The sequence below is a fragment of the Athene noctua genome, chromosome 14 (assembly GCF_965140245.1).
Source record: "Athene noctua chromosome 14, bAthNoc1.hap1.1, whole genome shotgun sequence".
In the NCBI taxonomy this organism is placed as follows: Eukaryota; Metazoa; Chordata; class Aves; order Strigiformes; family Strigidae; genus Athene; species Athene noctua.
Genome location: NC_134050.1, coordinates 21,336,555 through 21,362,077, shown reverse-complemented (window position 1 = coordinate 21,362,077; position 25,523 = coordinate 21,336,555). Strand labels below are relative to the sequence as shown.

Sequence of the window (25,523 nt, the reverse complement as noted above, 5' to 3'; positions counted from 1 at the left end):
AACCAGCCAGCTTGACCCGGGCAAGCTACAATGACTGAGAGAGGGCAGGGAAGAGCCATAGAGTGAGGGTCTTCTCCCCTCCTTAGGGGTCCCCACAGCCTTTCTCACACTGTCCCTTGGTGAACTTCAGGTTTCTTGTGTCCGTATCTGGTCGTAGAGTTACTTCATGCGTCCTTCAGCTCCTGTTTGTTCCAGCTTCCAGTCACTTATCTTGACACTGGCGTCTTCAACTTAGACACGTGGTTTTTTAGGTTTATGCGATTGGGGATGTACTCAGGGAGTTTTTCAGAGTGTCCAAGGTCTGTCTTATCTTTCCTAGGCAAGGAGTTACAGGTTTCAAAGCATCTTACAAGCGGGTAATGACTACAGAGGGTAGTTAGGAAAAACTATAAATGAAAAGTAAAAGCTAGTAAAACACAACTGATGTCTAACGTTAAAAGTAAATGTAGCAATTTCCCTTCAGCGTGAGGCCGAGGGAGGGACAGACTTGGGGGCAACAGTGGGGAGCAGGGAAGACCGAGGGGTCCACCTGAGCAAACACCTGGCCATGCAACTTGTGTCTCCTCCACTGTGGCTGCCCTACACCCTACATCCCTCTGGGTTCTTCTCGGCCCTATTGTTTTTCCCTGCCCCCCTCTGCTGGGGTGAGCAGTGTGGTGCTGCTCACGTGGGGGTTCAGCTGATGGAGACACAGGCTGCTGAAGCACCCCAGGTTCAGGTGCCTTAGTGCTGATAGAAACGCCACAGCCAGCCCTGCTTGGCTGCATTTTGGCAATGCCAGACTGAGCAGCATTGTTTGCCAGCACTGCAGGCTGTGGCACCATGAGGCTGTTGTTGTGGCAGGCCTTTGGAAACGGCAGCTGGTGGCACTGAACTGCAGAGGCAAAGATGCCTGGCCATTTCAGAAAGCTGGCTGAAACTTAGCATCCTCCTGCAGCCACCCGGAATCACTTAATCTTTGCTGCTTGTTACCGATGAGCAGCTTGAGGAAGAAAGCAGGTCTTCCTCGTCTCGATCTTGGGTCAAGGCTGTGCGTGGTTTGCGATACTGTAGCTCTTCCTCCCTTTCTCCAGTGTGCAGGTATCTCCATTTGCTGAGCCTTTTCTCACTCCATCAGACTTGTGTGGGCCAAGCACTGACCCTGCGTTAGGAAGCTGCACTCCCATCAGCCCACGGCCAGGACTGTGGGATGAAGCGGGGGGGGGCCCTCTCGTGCTCTTTGGTGAACTACAGGATGGAGCTGACGGCTGAGCGCTGAGTTGAGCTCTTTACCACCTAGCTGCAAACTCGTATACGTATCCTCAGTCAGGTCAAACAAAACGCAGACTGCTGAGGAGTCCAACAGAGCTGTGAACAGCTTGCCATGATGCACTGAGGTTGCCAGTTGCAGCCGAGGCTTTCCAGTCCCTGATCCTGGAAGATGCCAGAGCTGTGGCTCCGGGGCTGTGTGTGCTGGGGCTGCTCAGGAGCTCCCCAGCCTTGGGGCAGCGAGGGTGCACTTAGGGAACAGATATTCTGGGCCGTGCTATGGGGGGAATGGCCACAGTCCTTGCTATTAGATGTGAACTGATAAGCAGCTTAGTTTTACTGGATTGCTCTTAGGTTTTGTGGCCTAAAAAGAAAAGCAAAAAGGTAACCATTTCCCCCCCAGAAGAGAATTCAAAAGGTTTGCTTCGGTTCAAACAGAAACTGATTTGTTTTAAAGCAAGCTATGCTGCTCATGGAGTATCTAGCTTCTGACTTGTAGCAGCTCTGCATCAGTTGTACGTGTTCCTGGGAGTATGAGGATCTGTGCTGGGGAGGCCTGGGCAGGACTGGTGACACCTGTCTCTGCAAGAACCAGCTCATTCTGTGTTTTAAGCTGTGTATTGCTACTTTAATACAGTAGGTTCCTTCAGCGTTCCGGGGGACTCACTCAGCTACAGCTTAGAGAACCTCCTTGTTCTCCTCAAGTTCTTTATGCAAAACTAGACAGACACCGACCAGTAAATCCACCTTTAATTGGGGGGGTATATCGAGCCATGGGTGCCCTTATGTGAATGAAGGGCAGCAATAAAAACTTCCTGGCCACACCAGGGCTAGAGAGCCTTGCAAGGCAATGCGGCTCGCTGTGATAGCACCCTTGTGGTCTTCACCTCAGTGATGCAGGGAAGTGATCACCTGCTTTGCAGCTTATTTACTTAGAGCAACTCACAGCAACTCACAGTGATTTCTGAATATTGCTTAATAATCTTGCCTACCCTGACTGTTCTGTGGAGGCTTACCAAGGGCTACTGTCTTCATCAAAGCAGCAGTTTTCTGTGGAAACTTAGCAAGAATTACTGTGTTTGGCAAAAATAAGAAACGTGTCCTTGGAAAGCAGATGGGTTCTAACTAGTTTAGTCTTTGTAGTGGCTGGATAGTCATGCATGGGCAGTAGAAACTGATATAGTGGTGCTTTTAGATAAGACAGAGGTGGTAAACCAGCTGGAACCACTCTTGTTGTTCAAGAAATTGGCTGAGAGGATCTGCACATGCTCGGTGGAAAAGTACAAGGTGAGGAAGACTGTGAGCCTTCCTCCAACAGGCCCAGAGATGCCCCCCAGGAGTCAATGGGCAAGGCGGAGAACATAAACTGCTGACACCAGGCTCTAGAACTAACCCAGCCTCACTTATGCATATGGATATTTGTGCTATGTCATCCAATGAATATGTATATCCACACTCGATCAGTTTCTGGTCAAATGTGCAGTGGTTGTGCAAGCTTTGTGGAGAAATCCCCTTGCACCCTGGCACCGGAGTAGACATCCCTGCTGTATAACTGTTTGAGTTGTAGAGCCTGTGTCCGTGAATCAGAACCAGAAATCGGAGAGAAGGGCTTTGCAGGGAGATCAGTGTGGCACAGCCTGGTATTGGCACAGAGTCTGTGGTCTTCATTTTGGTTTGGGGTCTGTTTTCCCCTGTTGAAAAGATCCCGTCCTGCTCTAGACTGTGCATGTGTGCAGTGTGCTCCCTGCAGCTCCCTGCAGCACACACGCTCCGAGCCTCGGCCCCAGAAATCATGGATGTATTTTGCTGATCTCTTCATGAAAACTTTCATCGTAGACATCCAGCAGGGAAGAGGTCAGCCTAGTCCTTTTATATTCAAGAAAGCGGAAAGTAATTGAAACCAGAAGCTGGTGAACCCTAGGAGGAATGCAGCAATAAGCACAATTCCTTGTGTCAGAAAACAGCTGCAGTGATAATTTGTCTTAGTTGCAATTTGATGCACATATAATCTGCTTTATTCCAGGTGGTTTTACTACCTTTTGAAATAGCCGCTATAATGCAGAGCTGCAGTGCAGAAGAGGGTGTGACACCAGCCTCTGGCTTTCTTAGAGTGCTCATTTTCCAGGTAATATATATTTCTGAGAAAAAAACTAGCAAATTTACATACAAGCTCTGTAATTAGACCTTCATCTTCACTAGAGTAATTTCCAGTGCCCTGTAAGACCCGACTGGTTTTAGAAAGGCCCAGCAGCCCCATCCCTACTGGTGCTGCATCCATGGGCCAGCTCCTGTTGGGCTGTGCCTGCGCTGCTCCGGGTGCCTTGCAGCAGTGACGGGATGGGACCAGGTTGAAGTCTGACAGCTTCTCACCCAGTGATCTCTGCATTTGCACCACACCATTTCTTAACTTAGTTTATATTTTTTTCACATTTGAAAAGGTGTCTGTTAAAGGGAGCCATTGCTCTGAACATGGGTGTGCAGCTAAAACCTCGCTCCCAGGCCACCGGCACCCAAATTGAGTTGTGGTGGACCACAGTGACCTGGGTTCAGAGCAGCAAGCCCAAGACCTGAGCTCGTCTTGCTCGGACTGCTCAGCCCCAGAAGATGCAGCTTTGGGTTTTCCTGAGGGCTGGCAGGATCCTCCACAAGTGCAGAGGTGGCACTGGTGTGTGACCTGCCGTAGGGAATGGCTCTGTGGGTAGGAGACTGATCCTGCATGATCCTGGGGTTTAGATGAAATGGTTGAGCTGTCTTTCAGCCCAGGGAGTGCAACAAGAAGTGTCTCTCTACAGGAATAGGACCAAAACCCACACGTCCTGGGAGCAAGGTGTCCACCAGCTGAGCCCAGGAGCTCCCGAGCCGCAGCCAGGTTTCCTTCTGCCACCCCTGCTTCTGACACCGACTCTTAACACCTGTCTCCACTTCTGCTGGGAAGGTGAGGAACATCAGCCCAAAATCCCCAGGCTAAGAAGAGGTTTGATTTCGGGTCTCCAGTGTCCTGTCTGCTGGTCCTGCTGGGGGCAGCCAGAGCCGGTCAGAGGGGCTGAGCTCTGCTCAAGCTCTCCGAAGGCAGTGACAGGCTCTGGGACTGACACTCCAGGCTTGAGTGCTCAGCATTGGTTCTCAGCTCACGCTCAGTAGATCCCCCTTTCTTTTAGCAGACTTTGTGAACCATCCTCCTGAGGTGCTTAACGATCCTCTGCACAGCACAGGGAGCTTCATGTCCAGCCCCAAGAGTCTGGATTTCACCCTGGAATCCAGTACCCAGAAGCTGGCACCCAGATGTCCGCAGCCTGCTTTGAGTCTGGCCCAGTGCGGCGGGCGGAGGAAGCAAGCAGCCGATTCAATGTGAATGATAGAGCAAGCTTCTACTTTATTGAGAGAAATCACCCCTTCTATAAGCACTCTACAATAATCGTGCATACTGCTCAGGAATCTATTGGATACATGTAACAGGCTACATTATAATACCCCAGCCCCTTGTGGCATTTCAGACATGTCACAACATCTTCCCTCTTCTGAACCTGATTTTTCTCCCAGGGCCGTTCCTTTATCATACACAGGTCATAATGTACCTTAGTTTCTCTCTTTGTTAACATAACAGTCCTTTGTTAGCATAACTGTACCCTGTTTTTTTTCCTTCGTTTACCTCCGATGGCTGCAATCGGCTTCTGCAGAGACCCATGGCCTTGCTCTCTGCAAGCCGTTCTCCAGCAGCCCAGCCTCTGTCCCTTAGAGGAGACAAATTATTCCTGTGTGATCTCTGCAGAGTGGGAAAAATAGCCACTTTGCCAGAGTGAAATACGGTGTGTTTCTGAAGCAGTTGCTTTCTGAAAAACTTCAGACACGTGGAATAAAAGCAGTACTCTTTCTTGTGCTTGCTGAAATTTTGGAATTTCCTTGCTTGGGTTGAAAGACCTGCAGTGTCCTCCTCATTCAACTCTCATTGTCATTTATGAAAAGACGTTTAAGTTTTAGATGTATCATGGCACTTTGTGATTTTCACTTGCACGAACCTCTGTCATCCCTATTCATGCAGCTTGTCAGACATTCAAAGGCTCCAAGGAACAGACAAGTCTAAACAGAGCAAGGTTTGTTCACTTGTTTCTTGAGCCAGAAAAATCTAACGCGTGCTGCTCTTAAGAGCAAAGAAAAAAGGCCAGAGTCTAGATGTGCAGATTCATCTGCACTCCCCGAGCCTCTCAGCATTTGGGCTTTGCAGCGTAACAGACCCATCTCCGCCCTTGCTACGGGCTCCCTTCTGATCAGATTTTACAGCAACGATTATCTTGAGAAATGTTTTCGTGTAAGGATGGAGAACTGCTAGAGATAGGAGTGTGGCTGTTGTAGTGAAAAGTGGGGCCTTTTCACATCGCAGGCGCGTAACAGCAACGGCTGCTGTAGCGGGTTGCACGGTTCATGGACCAGAATGACTTATCTGAAGGGAATGAATGTGTATTTTTTTAGCTACGAGCCCTTGCTGGGCTGGGCAGAGCGGGCAATGAGGCTGCAGCTTGTGGACATACTGGACGGCCCGAGTCCGAGCATTTGAGACAACGGCTGCCTACAGATGGTTTTAAACAATCCGGTACGTTCTTGGTGCAGTGCCCAGCAGGAGAGCTTACCTGGGGCACTCCCAAGCTTTGAAGGCTTCACCTGTGATTGACATTTCCTCTTTTAAAAACCGGGTGCGAGACTGATGGCGAGGCGGGGGCTGGATGAACGCGGCCCTGGGAGAGCTTCTCCAGCCCCGTCCTGCCCCCGGGCCGCAGCGCTGCCCCCGGCGCTGCCCCCGCCTCAGCACGCGGGGGGTGCCTGTCCCTTTAAGAGCCGCGCGGGAGGGCAGCGCGGCCGCGCGGCGCGTGCGGAGCGGCGGCGGTTGGGCCGTTGGGCGCGCGGCGAGGCGAGGCGAGGCGGAGCGGGGCGGCGGCGGCGGCTCCCCGGGGCGGCGGCGGGACTCGCTCCTTCCTGCGCTCCCGGGCAGCGCCGCAGCCTTGTTCCGAGCGGGCGGGCGAGGCGGAGCGGCGCGGGGCCGGCCGGGCGCGCTGAGCGGGGCCCCGGCAGGAGCGGGAGATCGCGCGGGCCGGAGGTGACGGGGGCTGCCGCGGGCCGGGCCGGGCCGGGCGCTGAGGAGACCCTTGTGCCCCTGCAGGGAGCGGCGGAGGCGAGAGCGGCAGGAGCCGGGAAGGCGGCGGGAGAGCGGGGGAAGGCCGGGCCGCCGCGGTGGTGAGTGCGGGGAGTGCCGGGGCGGGCCCGGGGAATGCGGGTTTGTGGCGCCGGCCCCTCGGTTCGGGGGCGGCAGGGACCCCGCGGGGGGCGGGAGGGGCTGTGCTCGCCGCTGCCGCCGGAGTTGGGATCTCTCGGGGCGTTTGAGGGGCCGTTTCCCAGCCATCGGGGTCGGGAGGGGCTTTGCTCTTGCTTGTGGGGCGCTCTGGAGCCCCGTGCCCCTGGCTGCGGCGTGTTCTGGGAAGGAGGAGCCGGACCTGCGCCCCTCTCTGAGGGCGTTTGTCTTCCTCCGTAGGCTGCGAACCCCCAGAGCAGTTTCCACGCTTCGTAGCCTGGGGCGCGTTCCCTTCGGTGTCCGTCGGTGCTTTGTTGTGGTGGGAACTCGGGGCCAGAGGCGGGGGGGCAGCGGGCTCAGGTGGGGTCCTGGCCGCGGCGATGGTTCCTGGGCCTTGTCTGAGAGGTGCAGCCGAGGCGTCGTCTCCTTGCTGAGCAGAGAGACGCTCGCCTGCCTCTGCCGCCGAGGGGGTTTGCTTGTGGGGGTCCTGCGGGCCTTTCCTGCGGGCTTTCCCCAGACCGGGGCAGAGTACCTGCCCTTAGTTCAGGTCTTCGCCTCACCTAAAGCCCAGGTGCCTGTTTGGGGCACTCTGGCAGCCCCGGACACTGAAGCGGCACCTTTGGGGTTGCCCAGGGGCTCTGAGACACTGTGGGGTGAGAACTGCCAGCTGAAGGGCTGCTTGTGGCCGGTGACTGAACGGGAAGCTGCAGGCTCCTTGATAAAGAGGAGTCCTTTTTGGCTGGGTGAAGTGAACTCTTTTATCTCCTTGTCTGTCACCCGACGTGGCTGCCGCGGTGTGCCCGTGCGGTGCCCTCCGCCTGCCGCCACCTGGGCTGGCTGTCCCCAACGCGCCCTGGCTGAGCTCACAGGTGCTGCTGCTGACCCCCGGGCTTGTGTCGCAGGTCCCACGTAGTGGAGGATTTATTTCTTCGACGGATTACTTTCAGAGGACGCGGAAGGTGCAGAGGTGAACGCGACTTTTGGGAGAGAGCCTGGGTACCCTGAGGGCTGGGCCTGAGGGGGGCCAGGCTTGCCCCTGGTGTCAGCCCAGCCAAGTCAGCAGTGGGGTATCGGGGGGAACCACGGGGTGTGGCTGAAGAGGTGACCCCTGTCTGGCATGGCTGGGGGGGGAGCCGGGCCAGGGGAGCGGGTGGATGGCGGGAGAAGAGCTTGCGGGTGCCCTGGGTGAGCTGGAGCAAAGCCGGGGGGCACGTCGTGCTGCAGCCCAGCCCTGGTGGGTGCTCTTGGGAGGAAGCGCCGCAGGAAGGACCCTCACCCAAAGCACCGGCCTGGGTGTTGCTGACGCTTCTCTCAGAGGCAGTAGGATCTCAGCAGAGGAATTGAGGCACGGGGGGTTTCCGGTGAGGGACACACCAGGAGGAGCTGGGCATGTGTTCTCCCATTGCTGAGGGGAAAAAAAGAAGAAAAAAAAGAAGGGAGACAAGCCCCCAAGCCTAGCTCCAAACCTCTTACCATGTGTGATTCTCTCCCTCACCCCCCCCAGAGCCACGCGCAGCCCAGACGCCCCTGCGCACCGCGGCCCCAACGTGGAGGAGGAAGGAGATCCCCTTTGACGAGGACATCAGCGACCTGATGGATGCCATGGGACTGGGCAGCAGCCCGGGAAGAGATGGCAAGAAGGCAAAAGAGTAAGGGCAGTGCAGGGGGGCGGGAATAAAGGAGGGGATGGCTTGTGTCTTGAGATGGTGCCACCATGGTGGGTGGGGGATGCTGAGCTTGTGCCTGTGGGTCTGCGCAAGGGGCAGGAGCAGCCTTGTGTGGCAGAGAAGAGCCAGAGCAGGCTGGCAAGGCTGTGTGAGGAGGAAGAGCCCTGCCTCTGGGAGAAACCCATCTGCCGCTGTGTCCCCAGCAGAGAGGAGGTCCGGCCAGCCCGCGCCATGCTGGACGAGTTGCTGGGACGAGGCTCCGCGTCCAGAATCCTGGAAGAGCCCGGCCTGGGAGAGCGCCGGGAGGTCACACAGAAGTACCACCAGAAGCAGCCGGGTGAGCAGAGCCAGGGATGCTGGGACGGGCTGCAGAGGTGGCAGCACTGGCTTGGGCGAGCGAGCTCGATTTCTACTGCCCTTGCAGGGGAAATGCCCTTTGCGCCCTTGCGGCAGCTTGGCAGCCTTTGCACAGGGTCTGTAACTCGGCTGCCTTTGGCCGTGGGCTGAGTTCCAACAAAAGTTTTCCCCAGCCGTGCTGAGGAGACCCCTTGCTGTCCGGTTTCTGGGCACGAGGTTTCCAGCGGTGTTTTCCCGGAGGCAGCAACATCAGTGGGAATTGCAGGGCGGGAGGAGGAGGAGGAGGAGGAGGAGGGCTGGAGCCTTTGCAGCCGGCTGCTCCTCTGGGTGCTGAGTCAAGGCCACTTGTCTGAACAGAGAAGGAAGAGGGTTGGCGCAAGGAGGATTATGTGTTTGGAGCTTACCAGCCCTCAGTGGCCTCCACAGCCAAGGGCCAGCCGGCAAGAAGGCAGCCTGTGAGGTATTGTGCTCTCTGTGTCTGTAGCTCCAGGCACCGGCCACGCTGCCCCTGCAGCGGAGCGGGCAGGGTCCCCGGTGTCCCCTCGCAGGCAGGGATGCAGCTGCTTCTCCTCACAGCAGGTTTTCAGCCGAGAAGAACGGTGAAGTTAAAGCAGAGCCCCTCTCCAAAGCTCCCCCGTTAGCCAGCCAGAGGCCCGTGCAGGGCCGCAGGAATCGAGGTGACTGGCGGGGCTTGAAAGACGAAGACTTTCTGGATTTGGAGCTGTCATCTCCACCGAAGGCCAGTCCTGCAGCAGCTGGGCGGCCTGGCCCCGCCAGACAGCTCCCGGCTGGAGAGGAGGCAGCTGCTAAACCTGCCCCAGTGGAGGAGGAGGAGGACTGGCTGAGCGCTGCCTTATCCCGCAAAAAGGCCCAAGCGCAGGCTCAGCCGTCGGAGGCAGCACAGCGGGATCCCTCCGGAGATGCCAGCGCCCCAGGTGCGTTTTGTGTGGTTGTCGAGTTTGGGCAGCAGAATGCAGAGAGGGTCCCCCCCGGCCCTGCAAGAACGACCAGCCACAAAAAGGCCAGAGCCGCAGCATCGCCCTTGTCCATGCGAGCGCTGCCCGGGCTTTGCCCAGCCGTTGCTGGAGGGGGCTGCCAGGCTGCAGGATGCCACCATGCCCGTGTTGTGGCGTGGTGGGGACACGGTGCCGGGGCACACTGAGCTCCACAGTGCTGCCTGTGGGGTTTCAGGGGGCTGCTGGGGACTTGCTCTCTCGGAGAAATGGGTGGGCCTAAGTTCGTCCTGTCCCTTCTCTCTCCCTCTTCCCTCCTGCTGCTCCAACCCTCGTGCCACTAGCGCTGTGTGCTGGCAGACCCCCTCCTGCCCTAGGCTGAGGCTGAGCGCCACTCGAGAGGCCACTGAAAGTGGCTGAGGGGACCCAGCCTCCTCCCTAGTTGATGGAGGAGGAGGAGGAGCTGTGCTTTTCCCCCAGACTTACTCTGCAGAGCGGAGTCCCCACCACTGTGCGTGGGGTGGGGTAGGAATGCGGGTCTGGATGAGCCTATCTGAGCCTCTGTCCCCATCCCCAGCTGCCAGAGTGTAGCAGGACCCTTCTCGCTCTGCCAAGGAGAGCCAGGCCCTCATCCTTGTGGGAGGGAGTGGTTGCCCTTGGCCTGTCTGAATCACAGACTTGTTCCCTTTTCAGTCCCTGCAGCCTTGTTCCCGGGAGAGCAGGAGACACAGGGCCCTGCCCCGCTGGCTCAGGTAGGTGTGCTGGGCCTGTGCCCCCGAGAGGTGCAGGATCGGGGTGGTGATCGTGAGCCCTCCCGTGCCAGCTCAGGGTCACCCAGCCCTGTCTGTGCTCCCTGGGCAGGGGGATGGCTGTGCCCTGCTTTGCATCCCTGGGAGCCTGTGTTGATGCAGGCCAAGGCTTTGGAGAGCCCCGAGATGCCCCGAGTTGTATTTGTGAGGCCAAAGCGTGTGTGCTGTGGCTGCTTTGTAAATCGTGTGCATTGCAGCCCTGCATTGCCTGCGCAGTGTTGAGAGAGCTCCCCAGGCACAGGCCGGGCAGAGCTGCCCACGGGGCACGTGCCTGCCTTTAGGGGCTGATGGCCACAGCACAAAGCCCCGGATGCTGAAGGGCCTGTGTCTTTTATCTGTGTCCCTGCAGGCAGAGTCTCCAGGCCTGGGCTTGCTGCATGAGAGGAAGCTGGGGGCTCCCGCGGCCCAGCTCCACGAGGGCTGTCGGGCAGCGCTGTTCCGTGCCCAGGCCCGCGTAGCAGAGTTGGAGAGCCAGGTGAGCCCCATGGCCTGCTGGATGGGGGAGCAGGAGCCACGCCTGCTCCCAGTGGCATCAGGGGCACAGGCAGAGTGGAGGAAGCTGCCCGTCCAGAGAAGGCTGCGGCCAGCAAGTGCTGCTGTGGGGTCTCTGTCCCTTGGGCGGCACAAGGACCTTCTCCCCGGGTGCCCGGCAGGTGCAGACATTGGAGCTGGCACGGGCTCAGGACAAACTCTTGTTGGAGATCCTCCGGCAGCGGCACCAGGAGGACCTGGATCTCCTCGACAGCACCCACAGGTACCCACAGGCGAGAGCACGTGCTCCCTTCCTTTGAACGGGCCTTGCCTACAGCCCTGTCCCTCTCCCCGGGGGGGGGGAGCGCTGGGGCGCTGCCCAGATCCGTCCCTGGGGCGGGCAGGCCCAGAGCTGTGTGGGTGTGGAGCTGGTGTGGGCAGAGAGGAGCCCCACAGATGAGCCAAGGGCAGGGTTTGCTCTCACCCACCCTGTCCTGTGGGGCAGAAGGAGGAGGAGCTGTTCCCAGGGCCAGCATGTCCCCAGGCAGGGCTCAGGCTGCGGAGAGCCACGTGTTTCCCCGCACCCCCAGCGCCGCCGCTCTGCTCTGAAATCCCCGTGTGAGCTGTGGGTGGAGAGGGCCGACTGCTGCCCTGAAGGTAACACTTCTTCTTCCTGCGGGCAGGAGCCAGGCGAAGATGTTAGAGGAGACCTGCAGGCAGCGAGAGCAGAGGCTGCGGCAGGAGAAGGAGCAGCTGGTGGCTCAGCTCCAGGGGCAGAGGCAGGAGGCGGAGCGGGAGCGGGCAGAGCTGCTGGCACAGCACTTGGCCGAGCTGGAGCGTCTGCGAGAGCTGCAGAGGTGAGAGTGGCACGAGCAGCGCAGGTGTGGGGCCGGTGCTGCTGGTTGTGGCAGAGGAACTGGGGAGTGGTTTGGGGCCAGGGTGACAGGAGCCTCCACAAGCACTGGGCTGTGGGCAGTTGGTGGCGTTTGGAATGGGGATTTGCTTTGTAGCCGGATAGAGGGAGACGTGGCTGGAGACGTCCTTTCCGAGTGAACGCGCTGTATTGTGCAAGATGCTGAGCCCAGTGTTTTATCTCCCCCAACCCCCTTTTATCCCGGTCAGTGAGTCACTGCTGCCCACACACTGGGGGTCAATGAGAAATCAGTTTCTAGTGGAGAAGCCCGTTCTCTTCCAGCTGTGGTCCGTGCCCAGTGCGGATGCCTGTCGGTGGGTGCCCGGGGACAGAGCCCCGTGCCAGCTCAGCTCCTGGGACCTGGTTCCCAGGCCCTTGACCAAGCCTCGTCCCCACTGCCTGTCCTGGGGAGCCCCAGTTTGTAACAGCCCGTGGTGGGCTCCTTGCCCGTGTCCTGCAGGGTGTCTGTGCAGGAGCTGCGCAGAGCGCACGAGCAGCAGCTCCAGCAGCTGAAGTGTCTGAAGGACCAGGAGGTTGAGGCGGTGACCAGCGCCACTTCGCACACCAGGTACCGATGGCTGCCATTGTGTCCCTGCGTTGGTCCCTGGCCGCGGTGTTCCCTGTGCTCCAGGGAAGCAGCCTTGGACCGTGGCACCAGAGGCCACCCCCTCTCCCAGGCCCTGCCTCCAGGGACGCTGAGCTCTGCTGATGCAGGAATACTGCTCTGCTCTGCCCCAGAAGGGTTCGGGGCAGGGCTGCCCGGCCCTTGGCCCACCACACGTCCCCCTCTCCATCGTGGGGAGATGAGGTGTGTCCCCCCGGGGTGACCCTCCCCTCGCTGCTCTCTGCAGGACTCTGAACGGTGTGGTGGATCAGATGGAGAAGTTCTGCGGCACCCTCCGTGATGTTTTACGGAAGGTGGAGGCCACACAGCAGACGACCTCCCAGGAGCTGGCCATGGGGACACAGAAGCAGGAGAAGTGTCTCCAGGGTATGTCTGCCATTCCTCTGCCCCAAAATGGCCACGGGGTCCCCGCCGGGGCTGGGGACACCCATGAAATGGGGAGAAGGTGCTCCGAGTCAGGCTGAGGCCTGGATCCAAGGCTGGCAGAGCCTTGCCTGCCTCGGTCACTGGGCTTCTCAGGGTCTTTCCTTTCCAACATGGTGTCCTGGGGGATGTGCCGAAGGTGCTAAGCACAAGCGCGTGCAGTTCTTCTGTGAATACGGGGTAGACAGAGTGGGACTTCCCTCTTCGTGCTGCTCACGGCCCCGCTGCTGCCTCTCCCCAGAGCTCCAGGACAGCCTGTGTCAGCAGCAGAGGGAGGCGGAGGAGGATGGGTGCCGGTTCCGGGAGATGGTGGCTAAACTGGAGGCCAGGCTGGATGAGCAGACTCGGCTGCTGGAGGTGAGCCCGCCCTGTGCCCTCTGCCCAGCTCAGCCCTCCTGTCTGGGGATGGGCCGTGGGTCTTGCCCACTGGCGGTCCCTGGGCTGGAGCCTGCGAGTGGCATCTGTGTCTCCTCTGTGTCTGAACCCAGGAGCACCAGAGGTTGCTGGCGGAGCGCTCCAAAGTGGAATCGCTGGAGGAGGCGCAACAAGCGATGACCCGGCAGCTCTTGGAGCGAGTGGAGCTGGAGAAGGCGAAGGTGAGGTGGGGCGGAGATTTCCAGGTGCTTTTCTCAGGTCCTGTGAGTCTGAGCGGGGCTGCGCTGCGGCGTGTGGTAGAGGAAAGAGCTGGGTGCTGGGCTGCAGCGTCCTTCCTCTGCCTCCTCAATCCCACACCCAGTTGTGTGGCGAATCGCCCTCAGATCGAGCCTCTGGCACACAGGTGCGAGAGGCTGCCGTGTGCGTGCACGGTGCTGCAGCTTCTGGAGGAGCGTGGGGCCAGAGCTTTCCGCGCAGGGTTCCTGCCAGGCGCCGGGGGCTTGAAGCAACCTCTGGGTGTTGGCCGAGGTTCAGTGGCAGAGGTGGGTTTAAAGGAGAAAAACGTTCCAGCAACTGGGACTTAGTGCTTTCTCTCTTCCTCTCTGGTGACGTCTCCAGAGCGCGTTGCTGCAGGAGCGGCTGGCGGTGACGCGGCAGCACGCGGGGGAGCTGCAGAAGCTGGCGGCCGAGCGGGCTGAATTTGACGCCCAGCAGCAGCCACTGAGCAAGGAGCAGGCCACGGCCCGAGCGCTGCCCGTGGCCTCCCAGGGAGAGGGCCCCGAGAGGAGCCTGGCCAAGGTACCGCAGCAGAGCCCCTGCCCATGGCCTCCAGCACCCGCTTGGCAGGCTGCCGGGTGGGTCCTGCCTACAGGGGAGTCGTCGAGTTGTTGGAGGCAGAGACATCGCTTGGGGTGGTGAGAATGAGGCTGTTCCGGGAAGAGCCCGAGGCCGGGGGGTGAGGGTGCTGCTGGAGTAGCTAGTGGAGTTGCTCTGCGCCCCAGAGGGGCACACACGAGAAGCTCATCCGGGGCAGATGTTTCCCGTCTCTTGGAAAGACACGAGAGAGCATCCAGGACGGATCAGGTCATGCGCTGGTTTCCCCTGTGCCCATCCTAGGAGTGGGCCAAGGTGAAGATGTGGGCCCACACGCTGAGAGCCCAGGAGGAGCAGCTGGCGAGGGAGAAGGAGCTGCAGGACAAGCTCTGCCAGGAGCTGAAGGCAGAGAGGGAGAATGTGAGCGAGGCTGCACTGCGCATCCGGCTGCAGGAGGAGGAGATGAGAAGAATGACCAAGGTAAGCGGAGCGTCTGCGCTGCCGTTGCCAGCTGCGCACGGGCTGGCAGCAAAGCTGGGCTTCCACTGCCCTCCCAGAGCAGGGAGGGAAAGCCTGTCCTGGAAGGGGAAGGAGGGGACGCCTGAAGGAGTCCTGCTGGGCCCAGGGCAGCGAGGGTCCCTGTCCCCAGCCTCCCCAGCCGCTCTGCCTTGCAGCTCTCCTCCCAGAAGTACGAGGAAGGGCAGCGGGCCCTGCAGGAGGCACTCAGGGCCGAGTCGCAGGACCAGTCCAGGCTGCAGGCCCTGCAGTGGCAGTTGGAGCAGTTCAGGCAGCAGGAAGAGTGTCTGCACCAGGCAAGTACCCCCTCGGCTTCCCTTCTGGGCCTGGGGCCGCCGTGCCAAGGGCCCGAACCTTTGCCGACATCTTCTCTCTCTCCCTTTCTCCCCGGGACGGGGCAGGGTCGGCTGAGCATGGCTAAGCAGATGAGCCGACTTGAGCAGCTGCGCCAGGAGGTGTCCAACCGCCCCACGATGGTGCGGCCCGCAAGGCAGGACTCGAGTGCCCCTCTGACAGGCTCCTCCAGTGTGCCGGGTAAGGCTCCGTGCTTGCTGCTGGTGGGGAGGGACGTATTGTACTCCCCTTCTTGGGAGGCTTGGGCTGCTCCTGGGGGCTGTTTTAGTTCCCCTGCGTATCAGCCTCAGACGGGAGGAGTTGGCCTCCTCGTCTTGTGAAGGAGCTCAGCGAAGCTCTGAGCCAGGGCAGTGCCAGGAGAGGGCAGAGGGGCCAGGAAGGGAGAGGCTGGTGGTGGGTTAAAGCCCGTTTGCCCTGGGAGCGCGGGGAGGACCCTGCTGCAGGGACCCGCAGGCAGCACCCGAAGGGATGCTGTGTTGTCTCCATCTGCGGATCCTCTGATGGTGGCAGCACCACACAATCAGGCTTCTGTTCCATAGGGAGCCTGGGAGGTGTCGAGGCGCTCCAGGCCGCTCTCGAGAAACTCGTGGCCACTGCCAGCTCTGCCGAGCTCAGTGCCACGGTGGCGATGATGAAGTTCCGGGTCCTGCAGGTGAGGTGGTGGGCGACTGGGGTGGGAAGGGGCTTCAAACGTGCTGGGTGGGAGCAGGGCTGGGTGAAACCTGATTTGAGCCTGGTGGGAGACAGCCCAGGCTGTGGCTAAGATCATTACTGAGCTGTGGGGCTGGGCGGGCTTGTAGAAGACCCGGGCACCTAGAGGAGGGATGGCAGAAGCAAGGACGGGTGGCTCCTCACAGCTGGTCTCAGGCTGATGGACAAGGTCCTCGGCACTGTGGGGTCGCACTTGTCCTCGCCGTGTCCCTGGCTGGGAGGAGCCAGCTGGCCTCTGGCTTCAGGATGTCCCTGTCCTCTCCCGTCGGCCCCCCGATTCCCTGCTGGGTCCTTCCCCAGGCGGGGCTGCTCTTTGAGGCTTCCGCTGTGGGTCTTGCTCAGAGCGTGAGGTTGTGGGCTCGGGGCGGGGGGAGCCCCCACACCCCAGGGGGTGCCACGGGTGGTACCTGCCCACTGCTGACTGCAGGAGGGAGGGTTTGGGATGCTTCCCTCCCTCCCTCCTGAGTGACAGCCAGGACTGTCAGCCCCCTTCTGTGGCACCCTCTGATACCTCTTCCATCCATCCCTCTCTTTTCTCTTCCCTTCCCCTTTGCCCCCTTCCCCTCTCAGAACCGCGCTTACTTAGACGAGGAGCAGCTCTTCCTGGAGTCCCTGAAGAAAGCGCCCTACAACACCGCTTCTGTGCGAGGCTGAAGTGGTGACGCCCCTTGGGTTCCCTTCCAGGACACTCCAAAGTTAGTTTCATTGCCACATTAATTAATCGGTTGTTCGCTGTGCCAGGTTGTCCGCTATTTCATCGTCAGCACAATCCCAGACCTTTTCTTTATGTTCCAGGGTGTTCCACTTCTTTTCTAGGGTTTGGAGATCAAAGTCTATCCTTGATGAATTTCTCGTCACTAGTGCAGGTTGTCTTGACCATGCTTCAAAGTCCCACTTGCCTGAGCTTCCCACCCTCATACTTGTTCCCGTGGGGGCGGTACCTGTAGCCACTGGCATGATCCTTCACCACGGCTACGAGCAGATGTGAAGTGGCCTGTGTCAAGAGCCGCAGTTTGTTTGGCCTCCATTTCTCTTGCCAGTCAGAGAGGGACCTGCGGCTGTTGACTGCCAGCCGCCGAGGAAAGTGGCTGAGCGGGAGCTCCTGGATGCCGCTGAACGTGTGCGGCTCCTCCGCAGCCAGGGAGTTTGCTTTGCTCAGACAGACCTGTGTTTGGTCTAGAGATGCACAGAGCAAGAACAAATAGTAATTCATAGTCTCTCTGTGTAAGAGACTCAGAGCCTCTCTTTTTCTCCTTTATAGAACAGCAGCCTTTTCAATACAAAGCAGCAGCAGCCCGAACCTGAGATGGCACAAGTCCAAACTGAGATAGAAGATATTACTAATGCAGCAAGAGATGCTGAAAAAGAGCAAAGGCGGCAATCACAGATGTGAGAATGTTAATGTGTTCTTCTCTTTGGATTTCCAGGGCTTCCCAGCTCCATTGCTGCAGAGTTAATGTAAATAGTGTTGCCACAAGTTGGACAAAGAAACACTCTGTGGGCCTGGTTGAAGAGGCTACATGTTGGAGGAGGATTAGAGCAACACAGAACTTTGCTGCAGTTGCATGAGTTATTGGGGCTGTTGTCATAATGAACTAAACCCCCATCGCTTTCATCGCTGTTGCATGAAAATGTAAAACAGAATAAAATCCTCTGGTGCTGTAACCAGTAGTGTCTAATGTATTTAAATATACTTCTATTTTCAAAATCCTATTTCAGAATGTTTCAAATGGAATTGTGAGTTTCCATTCAAAATTGGTGCTATATCCTCCTGTGCAAGGCCAGTGAAGCTGAGCCAGGCACTAGGGCTGTTGTATTGTGGAAGCCAACCTGCTGCTGCTTTGGGATGCACGGGATCAGAGCAAAATCTTCACACTTAAAAACATTATTTGAAGTTAAGATAGAAGGAAAACTTCTCCACTTGCTCATGAAAACTAAAGAAAGACTAGATCATTTGTATTCTGTTTGAAGAAGAGAGGGCATTACGGTGAATTATGTGCGTGTGCATCTAAATTTTCTAATGCCCTTTTTTTTCTTCTCACATTTTTCAATTTAGACTTTCTCGGGTATTTTGTTCCCAAAGCACTTTGTTGGATTTTATATTATTTGTAAGTGATGTCACTCAATATTTCACCAAAACGCTTCATTTGATCACGTAGGAAGGAAACGTTTGAGAGCAAAATAAGACAAATCTAGGATCTAAATAGATTGTTTTAAATTATGTTCTGCCTTGTGCTACTGTCCATCTGGGCTCGTGTGGCAATACCAGGGCCTGCAGTAAGACACAGCACCCAGCCTCCATCACCCTCCACGTGTGCTGTGGGGAGAAGCCTTTCAGCTGTGCCATGCCCTGCTCCTAAGCTTCGTCGATAAAGTGCAGATGAAAATCAAATCCTAGAACCGGCTGAGGCCAACTGGAGGAGTTTCCCTGAGGCCAGAGGCTGGGTTCTGCCCTTGGGCCACAACGCCCCCCAGCAGCGCTACAGGCCTGGGGAGGAGCGGCTGGAGAGCTGCCGGTCAGAGAGGGACCTGGGGGGTGATAATGAGCCAGCAGCGTGCCCAGGGGGCCAAGAAGGCCGATGGCATCCTGGCTTGTGTCAGCACCGGCGGGGCCAGCGGGGCCAGGGAAGGGATCTGAGCCCTGGGCTCGGCACTGGGGAGGCCGCCCCTCGCTGAGGGGGAAGCGCGGGGGACACAAGATGGCGGCGGCGGCGCTTCGCTGCGGGCGGCCGGGGCTGTGCTGGCGGCTGCCGGCGGCCGCGCCGAGGGGCCGGGCCGCGCCGCCCGCGCCCGGCAGCCGCCCGCTGTCCCGTCTGCCGCCGGGAAGCGGCCCCAGGCCGGGCGGGCAGAGGAGGGTGAGTGAAGGAGGGAGGGAGGGAGCGAGCCGCGTCCTTCCTCGGCGGCGGAGCCGGGCGCGACGGGCCGCGCCGTCCCCCCCTTTCAGTCACTGAACAGCTTCTCCGCGGCTGCTGGTGTCGTGGCGGTCGTTGGCGGCCACCGTCGTGCTGTGCGGGGGGCTGCTGGCCGCCACGAAGAAGGTGAAACGGCGGAAGGAGGAGGGTGAGTGCGGCGGGGAGGGACTGGACCCGGCCCGCCGCGGGGAGGCCGCGCTGCCGCGGCGGGGCCCGGCCTGGGCTGCCGGCGTGCGGCCAGGCGGGAGAAGCCTCCGCAGGGTTGTAGTTTGCATTCAGATGATGTACTTTGTGCGTTCGGATGTCTTTTATCTACTCGGGCACCCCACTGCATCACGGTGTGCTTTACACAGTGCTGCTCTGTGCCTACGTGTATAGATGTGCCACAGAAAATTTTCAGAAAGTCAAAAAAACCTTCAAGGTTGAGCGTTCTCAAATTTTTAAAGGCACGTTCGCGGTTGGAGTGGTTGGGTTTTTGTCACGCACGCTGCAGCCAGTCGATGCAGCACACGGGGGCTTTCTGCTGGTTTCACTCAGGGTACTGTGTGTGCCCATTTTACTCTCCTGCAGGAGCTGCCCATGGGTTTCATTTTCATGTTTTTAGTGTTTCCAATCAGAACTGCTACAGCTTCTGCGATATGGTCGGTTTGCAAAGGATGATTAGTCTTCTGTTTCATACCAAGCCAGGTACCTGGCTTTCTCCTTGTTGTCTTTTTTTCTAAAAAAATAAAAATACTATCAGATGATAGTGAACGAGATTATTATGTTTCAAAGGAGTTTAGTGATGCGTACAGTTTTGACTAAAATGGAGTGCTTTTTGCAAGTCTTGTCCACATGGAGCTTCTGCACAACGGGTGTTGGTAGATCTTGACATTTCAGCATCCCGGGCTGTGACTTGGAGAGGTTTCCTGAATCTCAGCTGCTTCAGAAGCTTCTCTTTGGAAGCAGCGTGGGTTGTGGCATGGATGTGTTTGATCCCCTCTTGGTTTTTTGTAGACCTGGAGAAGGAACGGAACCGAGGCATTGGGAAACCACTTCCAGGAGGTCCCTTCTCACTCATTAACCATGAGGGACAGCCCAAGACCAGCAAGGACTGCATCGGCCAGTGGGTGCTGATCTACTTTGGCTTCCCACACTGCCCTGACATCTGTCCTGATGACCTGGAGAAGATGATTGAAGTGGTAGATGAAATTGGTATGGGAATTTGGTTGGAATAGTGGTGCTTTTTATGGGAGCTTCAGGTTTGTTGTGGTAAAATACCTCAAACAATAATAACTGATGGGTTTTTTTAAAAAAAAAGCTTGCCTGGTGCTCAGTAGTTGAATTAATTGGTAGGTGACACTGACATCCGTCCATCTGCCCGTCACTAGGATCTGGCATGTAGAGAACGACAGTACTGATCTTTCTGCAACAGGGGCCTTGTAATAAAACGTGATGGTGACAGGTTACAGGGAACGGTGCCACTGCATTGGAGTTTTGCCAAGAAGTGGTTGTGGGGTGTGTTAAGGTTTTTTTCTTTCTTTTATTCATGTTGAGAACAACTCTCTGCAAGAGTCCCTTCTGAGAGTGTGCTGTGGAACAGAGGCTGGGGGAAGGCTGTGTGATAGAGGTGGTTTTCTCAGCCTGCAGGCCCTGAAGAGTTACAGAGCAGGGGTAATAGTAACGAGGGAGGTGGGAGGGTGGGCTAATAGGAAGAACATAGAGTGAAAGCTGTGGCTGGAACGTGAGGGGAAGAGCCTGAACTGTGTCTTCACCCTCCCACTCCACCATCACAAGGGTACGTTCGTTGTCTTGAAATGATAAATGCATCATGTATTTTCTGCATCAGAGCCCATTTGTCATCTCCGAAGCAGGGCAGGGTCTCCAGCTGAGAGGCTGGAAGTGTAGCTGCAGCCAGCCCAAGCACAGACCGGTGGCTTTCACAGCATTTGCTTCATTCACAAATCACATAAATTAAGATGCACAAAATGGCCTTAGGGTGGACTTGGATTGATGTTATGATAGTTTGGCTGTGAGCTTGTTTAAAGGGAGGTGACGAACGATTTTTAGTTCTCTAAGAAAAACAATAATTGTTAATGTCACAGATAGAATTCCATCTTTGCCTAACCTGACCCCACCCTTCATCACCCTTGATCCTGAGAGGGACAATGAAGAAGCCATTGCCAGATATGTTAAAGGTATTACTCTTTTCTTCCTTGATGTCTTATAGCATGTAATACAGAGAACTGAAAAGGAGGCTCTTGATGGGATTCTTTTCACTAAAACGTGTACATCTCTTCTTTCTATCTAGAATTTTCTCCAAAGCTGATTGGATTGACTGGTACCAAGGCACAGATTGACCAAGTGGCCAAAGCTTACCGTGCGTATTACAGTGAAGGTCCCAAAGATGAAGACAGTGATTACATAGTAAGTAAATGTAGAGCCTTTGCCTAATGAAGGACTTTGGATAAGAGCAACGTCTAGATGTTAAAGTCAGAAGACAGCTGTTGCAGTCTGTGCTGAAGTCTTGCATGATAGAACCCTGTTGCACTGATGTGTTGAGCTCTGTTTTAGAGGTCTCAGTCGGGATCGAGATGCCTTCTTACAAGCTTAGAACCTCACTGAAACCTGTTTTAAAAATGTGGAATCCCAGGCCTGCCTACAGAATAGCATACGAGCTAGCAAGCCTGGCAGTAGTTTGAACTTTTTTCTGTCATGTACTGTTTTTGTCCATCTGTTTTTCCTCTGTGCTCCAAAGTAAAAACAGAACTGGGAAATTAAGGCAATAGGAAGAGAGAGAAATGAGAGGCAAATCAGGTCAAGATTCCTTCCCTGCCAAACCTACCAAGGAGCGGGGTCATCTTGGCAAGAGACTTGGGTGATGCAAAGCCTGCCTGCAGATACCGTGGAGATCTTCCTCCTGTGTCAAATGACCTCGAAGAGAAGGGATGTTAATGCTAAATTGTTAGCATAAAATATGTGGAGTAATAGCGTGAAAGGGGAAACGGAGGTTTAAGTGAGGCTAAACTGGGCAGTCAGAATCTTATCCTCTGGCAGTGAATAGGACTGGTTATAGGGCTCAGAGCTGCTGCCAAGGCCTTTCTGACTTGCCACATCCTGAGCAGACTGGAAGAGTAAAGGAGGTACAAGTGATACAGCAAGTGAGGATACGTGTTGTCTGATCTTTTGGTTTTTTTCTTCATTACAAGAACTAAGTGCATCAGGGAAGACTAAAAACAGGTTCAAAAGTGAACAGGTGATGATGGTTCTTGTTGCAGTGGCCATGTGAGAAGTGGCATCCCTCCTATGGATGCCCATGACAGAAGTTTGTGGGAGTCCACAGGGACACCTGTTAGTCTTTGGAAAAAGCAGTGTGTTGAGGATTACAAAATGCACAGAGATCTTTGCCTAGTTCGGGAAGCCTGTGGGCTAAAAGTGTTTGGAAACTGGGAACAGAGGAAGATAGGATATTTTGGTTTTATACTCCTCTTTAAAGCAACCGTTTCTGGCCACTGTTTGAGGTAGGATGCTGAGGAAGATCCGTTTTGGTCTAGTCCAGTATTGTCTGTTATTAATCTGTTTTGAAAAACACCTGACTGCAGCGAATAAGTTATGCACGTGGAACAAAAAAGCGGTGCGTAGAAAGAGCGAGAGCAGCAGCAGATGATCTCGGTAAAGAGAAGGTGGAATCGCACTGGTGATATGCATTGCTCTACATTACTGAAAGGGGTATGAATTGAGAGACCAAGAACCTGTTTTGGCTTAAAGCGGCAAGTCAGTAGCTACAGAAGTCTGTGTCTAAGATACTGTATTTGAGTGGAGGAGAGAAGCTTGCTGGAGAAATTCAACACCAGTTTAAATCAATCTAGCATCAATCTGAAATCAATCTAAAAGTACTACTTAAAATCAGATTTCTAAAAGGGAGCTGGTGGAAATGCAAGACTGTGTTACAGGAACAGGATTGGCAAAGGATACCCGCTCAGGAGCGGGGAAAAACATCAGTAGAATCTGACACTGTGTCAGTGAACTGAAGTTGATGAGAGATGATGGAAAGAGGCTGGAAAAGCTGAAGGAGTGCTGCTCCTGAGGGAGTAAACCACGCCTGGATTCTGGCAAACCACATGTGGGTTCTGCATGGCCATGAAGGGAAAGTACAGGGGCTCAGCCATGGAAAATAACTCTGTAGATGACGGCAGCTTCAAGGGAGGCTGGGGAGAGAAACCGAACTGCAGAATGTGACTAGAGGTGTAAGGAAGTAGGAGAAGGGGTTCAGGATCCAGGGAGAATACTGCTGGTCTGTGCTAGGGTTGTGAGTCTGAGAAGGGAAGGGCAGCAGGGAAGACAGGCCCGGGAATTGGGAGCAGGAGAGCAGCCTGGGAGCCCCAGCCGTGGTACCAAGGAGGAAGAGTATACTTGCACCTCTCAGGATTTGTCGTAGGCTCTTGGTTTCGAGAGGCTGTGAGCTCTGTGTTCGAGGCAGGAAGGCCAGAGGACACAGATGTCTGAAACAAGATGGAAAGAGGATACCAGCAACAGACCTGGGAGGGAGAGCTTGAGCCTGGGTTTGTGCCTGCCTGAGACTTACCCAGGTAATTACTGCTCTGTCAGTAGGAGGTGGGGAAGAGGAAGAGGTCCACTACAGCATTAAACTTCACTGCTTGTTTTGATTTCAAAAGAGCACTGAGATGACCATTTGGAAATTATAATTTCTAAACATCTGAATTTTTCAAGTAATACTTGAATGTTACTAGTTCCTATTCAATAATCTCAATTTTATATTTCTCAACACCAGGATATCCAATTTACTTGTTTTATTCTGTGGTTTACACGATTGCATTGACACTCAAATGGGGATCTTATACAGTGGGAACAGTGCAGGCTTCAGACACACCTTGAGAAACAGTGGTCTTCTGCATTGCACAAACTGCACTCCATCCTGACTGTATCTAATCTTCCGTGGGCTGGGGAGTTAATCAGGTAGCCTGCTCAGAGCATTTTTTTTTTTTTTTATAGTTTCCAGTTGAAGGCTCTAAATTGTGATTCAGCTTCCTTAAAATGTCTCTTACAACTTGATTTTGTGATCTTATCTTGAAAATCGTAGAATCATCTAGGTTGGAAACTAGAGTAAAATATTTGGGTTAAACCTGCTTCAATAACATTTTGAGAAGCATTATTTCAGTGGCAGAAGTGCCATTAATTGTATGCATCCTTTTAGCTTGTGGAAATGTTTATGTGATTTCTTTTTTTTTTAACTTCAAACACAGTTGTACTCTCAGTGCATAAGTACATTTCGGTTCTTTTTCTCCAGTGGCAGTGAGACGATGTAGGCACTTGAGCGATCACAGATTCATGGCCTCCATTTTCAGTACTTTGTCTCTTTGCTCATAAAGATGTTGTCACAGTTAGATGCAGACAGTACTTGCAGTGGCATTTTAAATAAATTTACAGTGGAGTTAATCATGACTTTGAACCTTTCTTAAGGTTCTTTCAGTTCAGACAGTAGAGGGAGCCCCTTCCCAGCACGTGTAATTCCCTCTGCACCAGGTCCTCGATGTGCAACTCCGGTATCCCAGTGATGCTCTCGGTCCCATTGTTTGCACTGACAGTGAACTCGATTTAATGAATTACCTCTTTTTATATTGGATTTACATCATTTTAGCAGCAGGAGCTTGAAGACCTTGTGGGGGCCATGGAGCATCATGAGAAGTAGAGGGGAATTGGGAAAAGTGAGGGGGAAAGACTACGAGCCTGCAAGTTTGCCCCAGCCTTGTGTGTGCTGCAGGAAGGGTGCCTGCAGCTTAGGGAAGACTTGTCTGATTAAAGTATTCCTTCTCACATTCTGAGTATGCAGTTCGTTTTCTCTGTTTATTTTCCTGAGTAAAACAGGGAGAGATCGCTGAGGTGATGCTGAGGTTTTCCTTATCTTGCTTTAGCTGCTTGGTGAGAAGTCTTGTCAGACAGCTGAACCAAAGGCTGAGTGGGACACTGTGCTGCTGACTAGAGATGAGCAGGATGTTGCAGTATTTAAAGGGTGGCTACAAAGAAGATGGACACTCCCATTTTACAAAGGGTGACATGGAAAAGCTGAGGGATAACGGGTAGAAGTTACTCCTGGGGAGATTCCAAGTGGACCCGAGGAAAATTTTTCACAAAGCGAACAATCAGCTGTTGGAATAATCTCCCCAGGGAAGTGATGGGTTCCCTAACGTTGGACACTTAGATTTGGTTGGATGGGGTGCTGGGCCATCTTGTCTAGACTGGGCTTTTGCCAGGAAAGGTTGGACTAGATGATCCTGAGGTCCCCCTCAGCCTGATATTCTGTGATTCTGTGATCTCCTTTATCAAGCCACAATGTGCTTTCTTGCAGGAGGATCACACAATAATAATGTACCTCCTGGGGCCAGATGGTGACTTTGTGGACTATTACGGCCAGAATAAGAGGAGCGCTTGAGATTTCTGCTTCTGTTGCTGCACACATGAGAAAGTACAGATCCTAAAACACAAATTCTTCAAAGATTGATGTGAACATCACCTGCGGGTTTGGCTGTAATTGGGCGTTGGGTTAAAGCAGAAGCATAAAGTGTAACATCCTGTCACCACATGCTTCCTTTCTTCCAGATGAGAAAGGCAACCATACTTCTGCAAAATACCATTATCAAGAATCTCTGTAGAGCCTTCCTGATGGATATTATGTGCAGCAGTGGGTAGGCTACAGAATGAAATTCGGGACTTCTCAGAAACATTGTTGGCAGCAAAAAAGGCTTTTCATTTGAGAAGAACGTGTGTATCACTGGTAAAATTAATTGGTGTCTCTTGGCAAGACATCAGCGAAGGACAGTCACTGCAGGAGGAGGATTACTTGATGAAAAGTCATGTGGACCGTGGCATTCTCAGAGGACCTCTGCCTTCTTTTTTTTGTCTGCACTGTTTTGCCTTCTGGGAGGGGCAGTTACAATATTATAAGCAGGAGAGCCTTAAGAGGACTTCTTCATCAAGTCTGAGAAGGTGGAGAGCACTGAAAGTGTCAGCAGCTTCCACACATAGGACCAGCCCTGTAGTGTGCCTGATCTCTTCCTCATTTGAATACGGAAATGAAATGCTGTTTTTCTTGGTGAT

The 25,523-nt window shown here is 55.1% G+C and overlaps 2 protein-coding genes and 1 pseudogene across 2 annotated transcripts; all 3 read left to right on the top strand.

Annotated features, from left to right (window-relative positions):
* The first annotated feature begins 7,658 nt into the window (after positions 1 to 7,658).
* Positions 7,659 to 9,715, top strand: LOC141966235 (fas-binding factor 1 homolog). Its single transcript, XM_074918665.1, has 4 exons — positions 7,659 to 8,178; positions 8,403 to 8,533; positions 8,911 to 9,013; positions 9,133 to 9,715. The coding sequence occupies exons 1-4, from the start codon at positions 8,123 to 8,125 to the stop codon at positions 9,713 to 9,715; spliced, it is 873 nt and encodes a 290-aa protein (XP_074774766.1). The 5' UTR covers positions 7,659 to 8,122.
* Positions 9,716 to 10,448: 733 nt separating this feature from the next.
* LOC141965932 (fas-binding factor 1 homolog) lies at positions 10,449 to 17,115 on the top strand. Its single transcript, XM_074918140.1, has 14 exons — positions 10,449 to 10,790; positions 10,969 to 11,069; positions 11,470 to 11,643; positions 12,160 to 12,267; positions 12,551 to 12,690; positions 12,989 to 13,104; positions 13,236 to 13,343; positions 13,741 to 13,920; positions 14,239 to 14,415; positions 14,610 to 14,747; positions 14,853 to 14,985; positions 15,345 to 15,457; positions 16,087 to 16,211; positions 16,944 to 17,115. Exons 1-13 carry the CDS (start codon positions 10,626 to 10,628, stop codon positions 16,168 to 16,170), a joined length of 1,737 nt encoding a protein of 578 aa, XP_074774241.1. The 5' UTR covers positions 10,449 to 10,625; the 3' UTR covers positions 16,171 to 16,211; positions 16,944 to 17,115.
* Positions 17,116 to 18,215: 1,100 nt separating this feature from the next.
* On the top strand, positions 18,216 to 25,184 carry LOC141966234 (protein SCO1 homolog, mitochondrial-like; annotated as a pseudogene).
* Positions 25,185 to 25,523: the final 339 nt, after the last annotated feature.

Excerpts from the sequence above, each read along its gene's own strand:
- LOC141966235 (XM_074918665.1), top strand. The coding sequence starts at position 8,123 with ATGGATGCCATGGGACTGGGCAGCAGCCCGGGAAGAGATGGCAAGAAG. Across the intron at positions 8,179-8,402 it reads GATGGCAAGAAGGCAAAAGA|AGAGGAGGTCCGGCCAGCCC; the intron begins GTAAGGGCAGTG and ends TGTCCCCAGCAG. Across the intron at positions 8,534-8,910 it reads GTACCACCAGAAGCAGCCGG|AGAAGGAAGAGGGTTGGCGC; the intron begins GTGAGCAGAGCC and ends TTGTCTGAACAG.
- LOC141965932 (XM_074918140.1), top strand. The coding sequence starts at position 10,626 with ATGCTGAAGGGCCTGTGTCTTTTATCTGTGTCCCTGCAGGCAGAGTCT. Across the intron at positions 10,791-10,968 it reads TAGCAGAGTTGGAGAGCCAG|GTGCAGACATTGGAGCTGGC; the intron begins GTGAGCCCCATG and ends GGTGCCCGGCAG. Across the intron at positions 14,986-15,344 it reads AGGCTCCTCCAGTGTGCCGG|GGAGCCTGGGAGGTGTCGAG; the intron begins GTAAGGCTCCGT and ends TCTGTTCCATAG.